Below are 15317 nucleotides of genomic sequence, written 5' to 3'. Positions count from 1 at the left end.
TGTCACTCTTTGGGGGACTTCAACAAAAAAACTCTGTTAAAACAGAAAAGAAACCAATACATACATTTGCTAAGAATTGAATAACAGGACCGTGATGGCTCTTGTTCTGTTTTGTAAATATTAAAAAAGAAGATGTAATAAATATGTATACCTTATTGTGACTTTGACACAAAGGACAGTAATGAAGCACTTTACTTTAGTATGGGTTTTGTCAAGAGTATGTAGGGATTTTATGTCATGAACTATTGCATATTTTTTTAGCATATATTTAATTTTTTAGAATTATGGCCATTTTTTTTTTTTTTTTTTTTTCATTTTAGCAAAGAAATTATCAACTTCCTTACCCAAATAATTCTTAAAGTGGTGTGTTCTTTTTATATAAATCTGACAATTACATGAACAAAATATCAATATCTACACAATTGTTTTTATAATTATAGATTATCGTTGGTTATCTCAACGAGATTGATTTTCTCGCATGAGCCGGTACGGCGAAAGTGAGAAAAGCAATCGAGTTGAGATGACCAATGATAATCTGTTTATCGGTATTTTACATATGAAGACGTTGTTAATTTCCTCGACAACGGCACGTGTTCCCTTAGTTTCTAGCGATAATTTTCATATCACTCGACTCCGTTTTCATATCACTCGACTCCGCTGAGAACGGAAATTATCAGTCAGCAAGATCAAAGGAAAAATTCGTAAAATAGCGATAACGTATATTATTATTTTGTTTATCCAAGTTGTGCTTATATATTGACACTGCTAAACGCCCTAAATTATTTTTTCCAAGTTCAACTCTGGAATTTTAACAAAGAAAGTCGAATTTTGCTCCCAAGACTATCCCGGTCTTCGCCACTCGAACAATCACCCCTAGTTCTGTACCAACGTAATGAAAACTGACGAGCACGCTTTGTACTGCTGTATCTGTATCCCCAGAAAGCGCACTTTGTACTTTTTTATCCTTATCCCCAGAAAGCTCACTTTGTACTTTTGTATCTTTATCCCAAGAAAGCTCACTTTGTACATTTTTATCTTTAACCCCAGAAAGCTCAATGAACAAACAGCCTAACACATTACAAGAGTCGTCGGTAACAAACATGGGAGATTTAGAAGTGGATGCATAGACATACAGAGAGGCTGTATTTGAAGAATCAGGACGAACGCGCCGATGGTAGATTTTTTCTAACCTGGGTTGACCTATTTCAACTCTTTCTCCCAAGTTCATGTGAATATCAAAAATATCATCACATATCTCTATACCATTAACAATATGCTTCTTTGTTTCCGGGTGGATTCCTTCCTTAAAGTTGGCGTGAGTTCCAATTCCGTAGGAACATTTGCAAATTCTGGATCGAATCGCCTTTTGGTCGTGACCATACAACACAGCACCTTTTAACACTGCCAAGGAACAATCGTCTGGATTTATAACACGAAGTAGGGGGAAGTTTGTAACGATGCTGTCTTTTATCACTTTTGATTCAGCAAACCCCCCTACAAGAAGTAATGTTGATATGTCTGACAATGTGTCTAAATGTAAGAGTTGTCTAAGATGATTGACAAGTTTATTCAAAGTTTTAGTATAGAATCCTTCATACGTATCCGCATATATAAGTAGCTTATCTCTAACAAATTTCACCTTTTCACCTGTACAGGTATTGTTTACATCTTCCCTGATGCTGACACCATGTATCTTTTCATAAACCTCAAATAAACACGAAGGACATTTAATACTGATATGAGAAGTTACTCCAGGTTCATAGCTTCTCTTTATCATTTCAAAATCGAGCAGTATATCTATCATTTCATTTGGATGTTCATCATTTATTTTAGAAATGACATCGGATCCAAATATCGTGCATAACAAACCCTGAAACTCCAGATCTATGGTTGAACCACCCCAGCAACCACCTGTTGCTTGATATAGTTCTTGGAGAGTTCCATCTCTTTGTATTTCATGAGCTGTTACATCAACAGTCCCGCCTGAAACATAAAATTAGATTCTTTCTTTCGTGTTTTCCGAATATTCTGTCTGCTATTTTTTTAAATCATTTTCAGTTCTCTAATATAAGAAGGTTTTTAATTATATCCCACACTATGAAGAAGCCAGGGGTATAGTGTTTGACCCGTCCGTCATTTCGTTTCCGGATACTAACTCCAAAACTTTATCGGATTGCAACCTTACCTACATGTATGATCACGCATACCAGGAAGATACGTAATGATATTGAGTCAATGAGGTGGCAATAATAAAGTTCATTGTCATTATTACTATAAATTGACCGCTTTTTGTGCAGAAAAGTGGTTTCCAAATGCAAAATCAAATGTTTCATAGGGGATTGAAACTTTACTTAAAAAAATGGTCCATAGTGGACTGAAGAAAAGTGGTTTCCAGATGCTATCTGACTTGGATAAATAGTCACATACGTTGAGAGGAAGTCCTTGATTCATTTTTAGGTCACTAATCTAGGATCAAGGTAGTAAACCATTGCTGCCAAAAAAGATCGTCCTGATGGCTGTTAGGGATGTATAAACATGCACCCTCGTCCAGTCGGGACAGGGGCATTAAATAACTCCAAAGTTGTATTAGATTTAGGATAACAGCATTACTAGAGAGACATTAGTCGTCAAAATGCGCAAAATATGTAGCATACATATGTAATTGGTACCGCGAATGTTATTGCAACACCTGATTTAGGGGTCCGTAGGTGACCTGTCTCAAGTAACGAATAATTGCTTCGATCCACAACACTTTCAGTTTTAAAAGGCATTGTAAATCTTTTGATATTTATCCTGGTCGACACACTTTGCAAAACCAAACTATTGGTGGCCTTCGGCTGTTGTCTGCTCTTTGGTCGGGTTGTTGTCTCTTTGACATATTCCCCATTTCCATTCTCAATTTTATTGAATTAGTTTTGAATAATTCTAGTCTAGAGCTCTCGTGGAATATGTGCTGTTGTTGAGCAGACAGAAATCAATCAAAAAATCTTTTGAATTATTATTTCCGGACGAACAAAAGATACATGGAACAAGCAATACAAATCAATACAGGTAAGTGTTTTATGAATAGCAAAGACACAAACACAATTAATAACACGTGTATTACAACAACATATTGTTATGTTGTACTGAATATATATGACATAAAGCATTTCTATGACGGCAACATATCGTTACAGCATTTGCGTCGATGAATTACCATAAATAAAAGTAAGAGGTACAAGAAGGTTGATGGTAATGTTTTGTTCTTATATCTGCTTAAATACACAGACTGATCTATACGTGCTGTCTAGTTAACGATTACGATTGATTCTGTTTTACAAACGGTGTGCAAATGAAAGTAGACAAAGATGTATTAAGTAAAATAAAAATGAGGACTAATAAATTGAGTTTATTCGTAAAACCAAACATTTATGTATATTTAATTATCTACCAGAAACAATACTAAAAATTAAGATATACAGATATGAAATGAATACTAGAAATATGAATATAAAAATCCATTTGCCCGACAATCCCCCCACTCGAATACAAGTTTCGATTAAATAGAAGATATTAACTGGGGTCGATAAAACTCCTACAATTTTAATATACAACTGACCCAAAACATTATTGTGTGACTTCGATACTTCGAAATTTGATTCTAAATCGTTTCTGCTGTTATTTTATATGGAAATTTCTAGTTCAGAATAGTATGAACACTAAAATTTTAATAGAGAAATTAACATTTTAATATCTTATTGGCCTGTATTTTTACATAATTATTTATTTCTGAATTATAATAAAACTACCTCCAATGTCCAACACTATGTACTTTGTTCCATTTTCTAAGGCGTTTTCATTCATTTGTTTTCCTTGCGTGGTGATGCATTGTGGTAGATATATACAGTATAATGATGCACCTTCCGGTTCCAAGGCGAGAATTAGGTGTTTACTCGGAATACCACCCTGAAATTCATGTACAGTCACTGTAAGTTTAATATGTATTTATACAAAATGTACACTCAGTCTTTTATTTATGTGTTCATTATATATCAGAGTTACATTAACTTATTAGCAATCATGAACATTTTTTAGCTTAAGTTAATTTTGAAAGTTCATTTAAAATCAAAACTGTTTAAATGTTTTACCGATAAACAAAGCTTGTGGGTATTTTAGGAGAGTTTGGCACATGTTCATAAACAAATATGCTAAGTTTCTCAAATTCAAGTAAATTCAGTTAATTACTTTAGCCGCTGCATATCGCATAAACTGTTTTGCCTTTTCACTCCATATTGCTGGAACAGTTAGAACCCATTGTATCATGTTTTCTTCCAGTATAACATTGGTATCACGGTTCTCTAGTCTTTGCATTAGATGGTTCCGTAGGTATCCAAGTACCAAAGCAAACATCTCTATAGCAAGCATCTCCTTTCCGGAAATATCACGTATAAAAGTTTTGTTGTTTAGATTCTGAAATATTTGTTGTATAACACTATAATTCAGCAAAAACTGATGATAAAATGTACATGTTTTATAACCAAAAATGAAAATAACTGTACGGTGAACTATTAGTATAATTTTCTTCTTCATTTGATGATCACTGGGAGATAGTCGTCTCATTGGCTAGCATACCACATCTTCTTATTTTAATATGTAGCCTGTTCTTCAGTGGTTGTCATTGATTGCTGTTTGCCATAAATGTTTTTCTATGACTGTTTTGTCATAAATCAAAACCCTTTGTTTTCTCGTTTGAATTGTTTCACATTTGTCAGGTTGTGGCCCTTTATAGCTGACAAATGCATACGGTTTAGGTCTTGTTCATTGTTGAAGGTTGTGCAGTCATATGGACTCTGGTGGTTAGTTGTCTCATTTGTATTAATGTATATCAATGTCCGTCAAATCGTCCGTCTATCAACACTTCGTACGATAACTCAAATTTTCTTTAATCAGTTCTCATGTAATCTTAACACAAAGGAAACTCCCTATAGATTTGTTTCTATGTTCTGCTTTGTAGTTCCAGGACTTAAATTGTCAGATTTAAGTAGTCGCTTCACATGTTGTCCAATAACTTGAGTTTATATGATACGGGTATCATCATGCATGTTTTGCTACATAGCCATTTTGTTTGCTTCCGATTAATTGCGTCTTAAATATCCCATTTTATATTTTCAATAATTTCAATATGCACAATAAGGGATCTTTGCGTAGCTACTTCTAGTACCGGAAGTGTTCAAAACCTTACAATTAAAGAAAATATAGAATACAATATGCCCGTAGACTAGCTTGAGGAAAATGGAGTTTAATTTAGCTGGGACACTTTAGTGTTTCATCTTACACAAAGAAACAAACTCAAAAATCCGTTGTCATATTTATATTTTTAGTTGTATGTAAACGATATAAATTTCATGAAAAACTGCCGTAAAATGAGAAATGACCAGTTAAATTTAAAAGGTAAATAGATAAATATAATCAACAGTATGCATATTCTAAACATCAATTTATTCTTGAACTGCAGTTGTCTTGTGCATTAATTAATATCAGGTTGGATTTGTATTCAAGCGTTACTTTTTTTTATTTGATCGAACAGAAAGTTTTCATACCACTGCTTATTATCTTTATATAGAATGAGAAAAAGAAACAAGCTGTATGTTTGAATGTTTTCACGTTACCATTTTATTATTTTTTCAAACAGAATGATAATTCTTCATTTAAAATTTGGTTAAAAATATGTAATAATTCTTTCTAGTGGTATTGAAAACTACTCCTTCTTTTCATGTATTTAATTTATGTTATACATACTGTTGTTTTCTCATATATTCATACATCTTTAATTTGCTTTCAAAACCGTTGCCTCTTAGTGTTTCCGATGAAAGTAAAGCTTGACAAGTTGTCGATCTAAGCAATTTAATTTGTGTTTTTTTTTTCAATTCTTTTAAAAATTTTAAATGTTTATACCTCCGTGGTAAACAAAATCATTTTGAACTTTTCGAAGTATAGATGATCCATGTCCTCTTCACGTTCTATCAATTCATTGTATTTCCTGTGAGCTTCATATCCAAAAGCTTTCACTTGACGATCTGGACCAATCAAAACTGCTGATGGAGCCTTTGCTGAAAGTCCGCTGTTATGTGCCCACATATTGGTATATATTTTTAGCTTGTCTCTTTCATAATCATGTCGGAATGAATAGGCGTATCCAGAAAAGGATGTTCCAAAATCAATGGCTGCTACCAAAATGTGATTCTTTATTGGCGTCTGGAGAATATATATTTTAGACACTTATTAAGTGGTGTTAAAACATGGTTTCCATACATATCGAATATTAGAAGTGGAACTTGATTTACTTACGCTCCGGATATTTTTAGTGGTGTTCTTCTTGCTTTATCTTTCTGTGTAACGTGCCATTGACTGTTGTTTGTTATTCATTTGATCATGGCGTGGTGTATCCTTTTCCGAGCCCCCTGTGGAATCTGATTACTGCGTTATTTAATTCTTCTAAAACCTAGCTAGTATACAACAATTGTTATGCTATGACAATTTTTTTTTAATTTTCTGTGCACTACTTGGTGCACGATGATAAAACAAAAAATATATGAACATAAACAACTTGTATTGTATTACATTTGACACTGAAGAAGGTTATTTGTTTAGACGTAATTTGTCAACACGATTTTATAACATCCTCTTCGTATATTACCATAATATATTAGTATCGTTGCTCAAATCGTAATACTCATATTTTTTCTTTCCTCATCTGCACAGTATCGCCTACTCTTGATGATCCGGTAATATTACGTCTGCTGGTTAGTCTTTTTTATAGACTAATATCTATAGACGGACAAGTTCGTGATGTTTTTGAATAAAAAAAAATAGACACTGGACAATCGTCGTTCTTTCTTAAAACAATTCCACACATTTAAAAAGTTCAGTTATACAAGCGCTAAAAAAAATTGCATATTGTTTACATTTTTGCCATTTTACCTGAAAAACCAATGATTCTGCAAATGGTGTTCCGTTCACTTCACCTATCCTGGAATATATTTCGTCTGGATCATCTGGATTGGGTATATAAGTATCTACCTGAAAGAGATGGATCATACTATGACTTGAATGAACCTACATTCTATTTGAAATTCTGTAAAAAGTCAAACAAAAATCTTTCTTTTTATATTTTACAAATAACTGAATTTCGTTTGCTTAATGTTCAGCAGGAGATATGTCATACCTATACATGACGAGACCACGTGGACGAGACCATTAAATAATGTATCAGTTAGTAGGATGTGTAGTAGCTGTGGACTCAGGAATTATTCGTCATGCACTATAAACAGACTGTGTATGAATAATTCTTTACACTAAACCGTTGGGTGGAATCATATAGATATTTAAGTCTGGGAAGACAATATTTATTAATTAGTTGTAATCGACAATATTTATCAATTATCTGTAATCGGTTTAGAATCAGCTTTCAGATCTGCGAGTACACTTTGATCGGTGCTTCATGTCTTTTTTTTTCTTTAGTTTGAGCTTCGTATCTATCTGATGAACAATTCCAACTGAATTTTGCAAATTTTTGTTTATACTGTGCCTTTACATCGCTGTGCAAGCATAGGGGAAAGGTTAAGCGCTCACAAACCCAGTTTCGTTTGTTTCTGCCATATTTGTGTTTGGTTTATTGTTTTAGCATAGATTAGACAGTTGATTTTGTAATCTGAATTATTTCATATTTCGTCATGCCGGGGATTTTGATAGCTTGAGTAGTATATGGTATGGGTGACCAATAGCTCCACGTCCTTTGGTCTCTAGTGAATAATTGATTAAACCAAATCTCACTATTTTAAATAATCTGCCCAAAAGCCTCATTTTGAGTTATTATCATTAATATCTAGACATGAGCTAAGGCTTTACTCAGAAAGATATTTTGTTAGAAGATGTATTTAACAAAGATGTTACAGTGTGTAAAATTAATCCAATATGTCAATTTCGAGATGTTTGTGAAATCGTAGTGAATCTGATCACTAATCCATTCAATTAACATAATTTCCGAAAGGCTAAAATGATTTTACTGATTTTGAATCTTATCAATACATTCTCTTTTCGTTTGATGTCTATGTATAGGCTTTAGCATTTTCTGTCATTCTTTTTTTTTTCTTATTTGAAATTATAAAATTACTAAAACACGTTTAGACCTTTACAAAGCCCCTTAAGTACCAAAAATGAAATTAAATATTTATGCGCGCGACTTTAAATCTTGTGCGCACATCTTTAAATATTGTGCGCACAACTTTAAATCTCGTGCGCACAACTTGAAATCTTTAATGTTTTAATTGCACCAGACTGAGTCATATTTGAAGAAGCAATGTTTGGTGAGGTAAAATCGGATATTATGGATATCTTTTTAAAGTGCATGTCTCCATGTGAAAATGAAGCTGTGTTATTAGCTTTGGAAAACTTTGCAGAGGTCGACAAAGATCTTGCAGATTTTCTAGATAGCCACTCTTGTAGAAAGTGGAAAAACCTGACAACAATATTAACTTAATCATAAAGGAAATTGCACATTTTAACAGAACTAGTTCAGCAACCAAAGTACATTGCAGACTGTTTCAGTCCAGTGTCCAGGACTTGGGAACCTTTATCAATCCAACGAAATTACAACAGCTTACAATACTTTACAACCGACTGTAAAAAAACGTTTTGGGAAGCCTTATCTTTCCTGAAAACATTTCTTCTGCTGATAGAGATGACATGCAGTACTTGAGAAAATACATTAAAGAAATAGATCAGGCCAAATTGAAATTGTTGTTACGCTTTTGTACAGCGTCTGACTTAATGTTGAAAGACCAGGCAGATATTTCCATTCAGTTTGATTCAACAGATGGTCTGGCTCTACGATTTATTGCCCACACTTTTTGTGGGAGACTTTTGGAAGCATCAAACAGTTGCAAAAATTATCCCTCATTTAGAACAGAATTTAACAGTTTCTTATCGATGATATTTGGGTGATGGGCATCATTTAATTACCAAATTGAAGTTTTGATAGATACATGTTTGTCTGCAGATCAAAAAGTATTTTTTATATTTTGGAATTTTACTGTGAAAACTGGTGTGCACCTTTGACTAACTTATTCATACATTAGAAGATTTGACCTTTCAAAACTGGTGGAAACTAGATTGTTTTTGTACATGGCATTCGCATGAACATGTGTCTTTTTTTCATTTAACAAGATACAGGTGAACTTTATTGCAGTAATGGAACACACAGTAGAAGATTTGATCGCTCACAATTGGTGAAACCTTGATTTGTTTGTACATGGGATTGGCATTACCCCGTGTCCTTTTTTTTTAATTTAACTCAATAAAGTGGACTGTATTGAAGTGATGGAAGATTTATAAAGTCATGAAAGTGTGTAAAAAAAATTTATGTTGATCATAATTGACTCTTTTTTATTCGTAGCCTAGTTTAATTGTACCAGAAACACGTAGAACCATTAAATTCTTTAATGTGTAGAGCATCATTTAAAAAAAAATACCCTCAACTTTTAATATCTTACACACTAATTTCCCCAATGTCTATACTGATGCAAATATTTACTTGATTATAATGTGTAGGTCTGTCGTCGTTTGTGAACAATAATTGTTTGGGTAATAAGAAACAATGAATACGGTGTATAAATTCGTGACAAAAAAATTCTACATACACTTGACAAAACCAAAAGCAAAGGAACAGCAGTTTTATTGCTGTTCTTCATCTGAAAGTCACAGTGACGCTTTCAACGGTCTCACCGCAAAACAAGTTCAAGAAGGAATTCTTTGCTGTATGTTGATAACGATACGGGACTCTGTTAGGGTATTTGATTACATGATTATCAGGTCATTTTAACGCTGATTGCTTGATCACAATGTGTTATTTTTAACGATTAATTGGTTGCATGATGATTTTATTACTGAAGAAAATGGTTTAATGATTACCGAAGAAAACATTTCATTTTTAAGTGATTACCAAAGCACAACAATCAATGAGTGTATGATTACTGGCACCCCCTAAACAGAGACTCGATAAATATAACTGTCATGTCATTGCTGGTTCTAGAGAGGATTTTAATAGCTTTTTCCAATTAGAGCGTATTTTAATCTTCGGACGTCCAGTGCTTGGATCCCAGACCTTCATATCCTACTTGTGCTTAATTCAAGATATGACTGCATTATCATACTTGGTTCTAAAGAAGATTTTTAAAGTTGTTGTCCATTGAAGACTATGTTAATCTTTGTCCTCATAAATGCTGGTACCCAAAAATCACTGGACATTGATTTATATAAATTTGAATCTTTATGTCCTATTAATGCGTCATGCAAAACATGGTTGGTTAGTTTGAAAATATTAAATGCTTTTCCTATTTAAGCCTATGGATATTCAACTTTAGACTCCTAGGGAGCTCGCATCCAAAGGACACCCTCACCTTCATTTGTACCAAAATGAATATTCATGTCTCTCCGATGCTTCATGCAGAATATGACTGCCTTGTCGTCACTTATTCTAAATATTTATATATATATATATACATGTATATCTGTGTTAAACTCTGGACATTAAGTGCTCGAACCGCATGGACCCGTGCACATTCATTTGTACAAAATTGAATCTTCATATCCTTTTAATGTTTCATGCAAAATATGACTGCATTGCTACTGTTGATTCATAAGAACAAGATTTTGAAAGCATTTTCCAATTAAAACCAATGTTAAATTTTGGACCCCAATTGCTCGGACCCTATGGACTTTCATTTTTACAAACTTGAAACATCACGTCCTACTGATGTGTCAGACAATATGACTGCCTTGTAACTCTGGTTTTTAAGAAGATTTTTAAAGCTTTCCCCCTTTGAAGCCTATATTTAAACTTTGGACCTCAAGTTCTTATACCCCATTAACCTATTGACCACCATTTGAAAAAAAAACCTGAATCCCCTTTTACCAAGGATCATTCCTACCAAGTTTGGTCCGAATTGACCAAGTGGTTTCAGAGGAGAAAATGAAAATGTGAATGGTGGACTGGCGGACGACGGACGTTTATTGATGACAATAGCTCACATGGTCCTTCGGCCAACATCTAGAATATTCGAATTAGGTTCAATTCCCAAAATGAAATACGTGAAAATCAGATCCATCCTTGTTTGATTATAAAAAGAACTGGCACATGCAAGCAAGTTTATAAACATATATGACTGACAGTTCTGTGGACAGTTTAAAAAGTCGTACGTTCAAGTTTAAAAGTTGTGCGCATAAGTTTAAAAGTTGTGCGCACAAGATTAAATGTAGTGCGCACAAGTTAAAAAAAGTTGTGCGCACAAGTTTAAAAGTTGTGCGCACAAGATAAAAAGTTGTGCGCACAAGATTAAATGTAGTGCGCACAAGTTTACAAAAGTTGTGCGCACAAGATTAAAGGTTGTGCCCACAAGATTAATTGTAGTGCGCACAAGTTTACAAAAGTTGTGCACACAAGATTAAAAGTTGTGCGCACAAGATTAAATGTAGTGCGCACAAGTTTACAAAAGTTGTGCGCACAAGATTAAAAGTTGTGCGCACAAGATTAATGTTATGTGCACAAGTTAAAAAGTTGTGTGCACAAGTTTAAAAGTTTTGCGCACAAGATTAAAAGTAGTGCGCAAAAGTTTACAAAAGTTGTGCGCAGAAGATAAAAAAAGTTGTGCGCACAAGTTTAAAAGTTGTGTGCACAAGATTAAAAGTTGTGCGCACAAGATTTAAAGTTGTGCGCACAAGGTTAAAAGTTGTGCGCACAAGATTTAAAGTCGTGCGCACAAATATTATACATTTCATCTTTGGCACTTTAGGGGCTCCGTAGACCTTAATACCTTAGTAAGACGGAGACAGTTTTAAATGAAAATAAAATAAAAAGTAAATATTAAATTCATAAGCCGAGGTAAAGAACTGCTGGAAATACTAAATTGCTATGATCAAATGTAAAATTCATATTGAATAAAGGAAGTTTTACACTTAAATACTTGTATAAAGTACATGTATAAGCAAACACTATATTACAAAGTTAAATGTAAAAAGAACCTGTAATGCAATCGTTAATTACTGCTCATAAAGCACTGTACGTATTCAAGTACTCATACATCCTTGACTTCGAACTTTTTTTGGCTGAGCATTCCTGATAAAGGTAAATCAAGAAAAGTGCTTCGGAGACACCACATTTGTATTTTGTGTTTTTTTGTTTGTTTTTTATTATTATTATTATTTTCATATAGCGGTGGTCTCGAATGAATTAAAATCCCAGTATTTGAAATGAATTATTACTTACGTAGCCATGATTCCTTTGCTTTGTAATACAATTCCCCATCCTTTATCTGCAAATGATTTTGATATACATTTGAGAACATTTTCTTCAATTTTTAATGCTCACTTGTTTTCAAGCATGAACAGTAAGATAAGAGTCACAAGGCAGTGCACATTTAAAAAAAAGGATTCTTAGCCATTAAAACTTAACTCAATTTAATGGATACGAAAACCTCAGGTACAAGCAGAACAAACTGCGCATTACTGAATAAAAAAATGACCGAATTTACTAAAATATCAAACTCAAAACAACTAAACAGCAGATATGAAATCATGACATCCTATACTAATGCTATAATACTGACGGCAATACTTTTGAGATGGATGATTTACCTTACTGAAACAAGACCAACACGAAATTGATGAATTTTGACTGATAAAAAAACAACAACTTTAATTTGAGTAAAGGGAAAGCAATTACACTGATTGTACCTTAGCGTTTTCTCAAATTTTAATCAAAAATGTTGTTACCAAACTTTTTTATTTTTTTCTTAAGCTGTGAATTCATATTGATAGTTGATGTTCTCAAATGTATAATGTTATCATAATTATGTATAGATGAATTATTTATTTTTAAAGACTCCTTCATAAAAAAAACAAAACAAATAAACATCAAAATTATAACCTGCTTTGTCTATACTTTGCTAGCCCACCAAAATTATCTACTTATTTAAAAAAGGGAAAGAGGATACCAAAGAGACAATCTAAAACCAAAAGTCCAATATAAACAGACAACATCATAGTCAAACCTACCTCAAAACTACTAAAAGACAAACAACAATAACAAAACATTGACAATGTAACATAATTATTTCTTTTTGTGGCCTCGATGGCTGACTGGTCTTAAAGATAAATATACAGTGCTCACCAGCCTGTCAACTCCAAGGTTATGAGTTTTTACCCTGTACCTGACGAGGTGCATTCGACTCCGATCTTAATTGACAAGCTTAATGATTGCAAATTTTACTGCTTAAGGCCGCTGGTTCTCTCCAGGTACTATCGCTTTCGCAAATCATGATCACAATTCGATGAAGCGTTGAATTTCAGGAAATAAATTATTTGCAAAACGTTTTTTAATAAATAAAAGAAGAATGTGTCTGAGGACACGAATTCCCCACCTCAAGTTTTGCAATTTTAAAAGGTTAAAAAGTGGTTTAACTCTAGAACAGTAATGTACTCACTGCCCAAATTCGAACTCTGTCTACTAGTTTTGCTTCTGAGCATTGGGTATGAGTTTCATCAAATTTGGACGAAGAAAACTAAAATATACATGTAGTGCGGAAACGAAAACAATTGCAATTATCCAAGTTATAAAGGGGCACTTAATGCCCCCGTTGTCTACGGCGGGGGTTACAAAAATATCATGCTCATGCTTGGATAAAACTGATTATCAATAAACTTGTTTTATTTGTATAAAAAACAACAACTTAACATAATCCTCGTCAAATAATTTTAATATACAAAAATACAAGATGACAGCAAATATATATATTTAAATTCAATTTCTCCTGTTCCACAATTGCTCTATTGAATAACAAGTAAGAGTTGGATATTTTCAAATACGAGATTTCTAGAATTAACGTAGAATAGAATTCTAAGAACAAATTAATCGAATCTTCTAATGAACAACCACAAGCACAGCTCATATCTAGATCCTTTTGTTAAAATGTTTTAGACACTAAACGCAAATCTATAACAAAGGCGATTATTGCAATGGATCTATTTCAAACTGCCTATTTTAGATTAAAGTAAAATCCAATCTATCAATGATAACAACGGGTTTGTTCGATTTGTCCATGGATTGCAATATGCCTTAGAATAAATATATTATATGCTATATACATGTCTATAATGTTTTTGATACCCAGGTACTCTTGTATTAATGTGTGTAAAACGTCGGTGATAAAAGTTTAAAGATTTGGGTTGCAATTTCTATAGACAATTTGTACATGTACAGCAATTATGGTTGGTTACAATCCGAAATAACAAAAACAATGACTTACTTGTATTAAAACTGTAACATTGATGAATGCTTCTTATGAAACCACCGGAACGAAAATATACAAATATATCTTCAACAAGGAAGATGAAAATATACAGTTACGCAGAAAATGTATAAGACTATCAGTATCTTTTAGACATTTGATAGACAATTAACAGATTTAGTTTCAATATAACCATAGTTTGTGCATTGCTTACATTTTAATAAATTGTTATTTAGTAATACCAAAGATATCAGTTCCAAAAGATACATAATATGAACATTTAGTCATTTTATTGTTAGATAAATAAATAAATGGGCACCTTGCCATAGGCTATCAGTTGTGAATCTATTGATAAAATTATCTTAAATTTCGTCAAAATCTTCACAATGATGACTGTCAAGATATAAAGTATATTACATTCTTTAAACTAAAAGGTACGAGATAAAAAAAAATAATAAATTTTAATCATTTCAAATATTTTAACTGTTTTTCCTCACATAAATCGAATAATCAAATAATGTTTCAATTATGGAAAAAGATATTCCCGTAATTACGTTTATATATATGTGACGTTGCGCACGATGTTGGTACCAATTCCATTTTGCTATAGATTAGCATAAAAATAAATACGTAGACTGGTCAGTTCGATAAAAATATAGTGATTTCTGATTGAATTCATTCCATTAGACTTGAAATTAAAGAAAAAAAAGGAACCGAAATTTAAAATACCAGGAATTATAACACTTAATTATCCCATTTTTACGCAAAAACGTAATGTCCAACGTTTCATTTTGTGTGCAAAAGATCAAAGTTCCGTTTCTCTCCTACGGTATTTTTTCTCTGATCATCGTAAAACTTCACAATAATATTGCTATTGTTATAATTATTCGCGTGTTAAAGCAAAATCAATACCCCTGAAACCGTAATCCGGAAAATGTTATTTTTGTAAACGGTCTGAAAAATGTCCAACCGTATGCAAAGTAAGTATATTTC

The 15317-nt window shown here is 32.8% G+C and overlaps 1 protein-coding gene across 5 annotated transcripts in view; it reads right to left on the bottom strand.

Moving 5' to 3' along the window:
- Positions 1–712: 712 nt before the first annotated feature.
- The window catches only part of LOC127716439 (heat shock 70 kDa protein 12A-like), a 38589-nt gene continuing 23984 nt past the window's right edge, over positions 713–15317 (bottom strand). Inside the window, exons 1-7 of one of the 5 annotated variants that reach the window (XM_052222628.1) lie at positions 14343–14889; positions 12305–12350; positions 6964–7062; positions 5938–6237; positions 4228–4452; positions 3792–3948; positions 713–1983 (exon numbers count right to left, since the gene is read on the bottom strand). In XM_052222628.1, coding sequence (XP_052078588.1) covers positions 809–1983; positions 3792–3948; positions 4228–4452; positions 5938–6237; positions 6964–7062; positions 12305–12343 — 1995 coding nt within the window. In that variant the 5' untranslated portion in view covers positions 12344–12350; positions 14343–14889 and the 3' untranslated portion in view covers positions 713–808. Of the gene's footprint in view, positions 1984–3365; positions 3949–4227; positions 4453–5937; positions 6238–6330; positions 6905–6963; positions 7063–12304; positions 12351–14342; positions 14890–15317 lie in introns of those variants that run through there. The other 4 variants (XM_052222629.1, XM_052222632.1, XM_052222630.1 and 1 more) reach the window with 4 other exon arrangements.

This window comes from Mytilus californianus, unplaced genomic scaffold, assembly GCF_021869535.1.
Source record: "Mytilus californianus isolate M0D057914Y unplaced genomic scaffold, xbMytCali1.0.p SCAF_9, whole genome shotgun sequence".
Lineage (NCBI taxonomy): Eukaryota > Metazoa > Mollusca > Bivalvia > Mytilida > Mytilidae > Mytilus > Mytilus californianus.
Note: the sequence above shows the minus strand (reverse complement) of the source record. Positions and strands in the feature narration are given on the sequence as shown.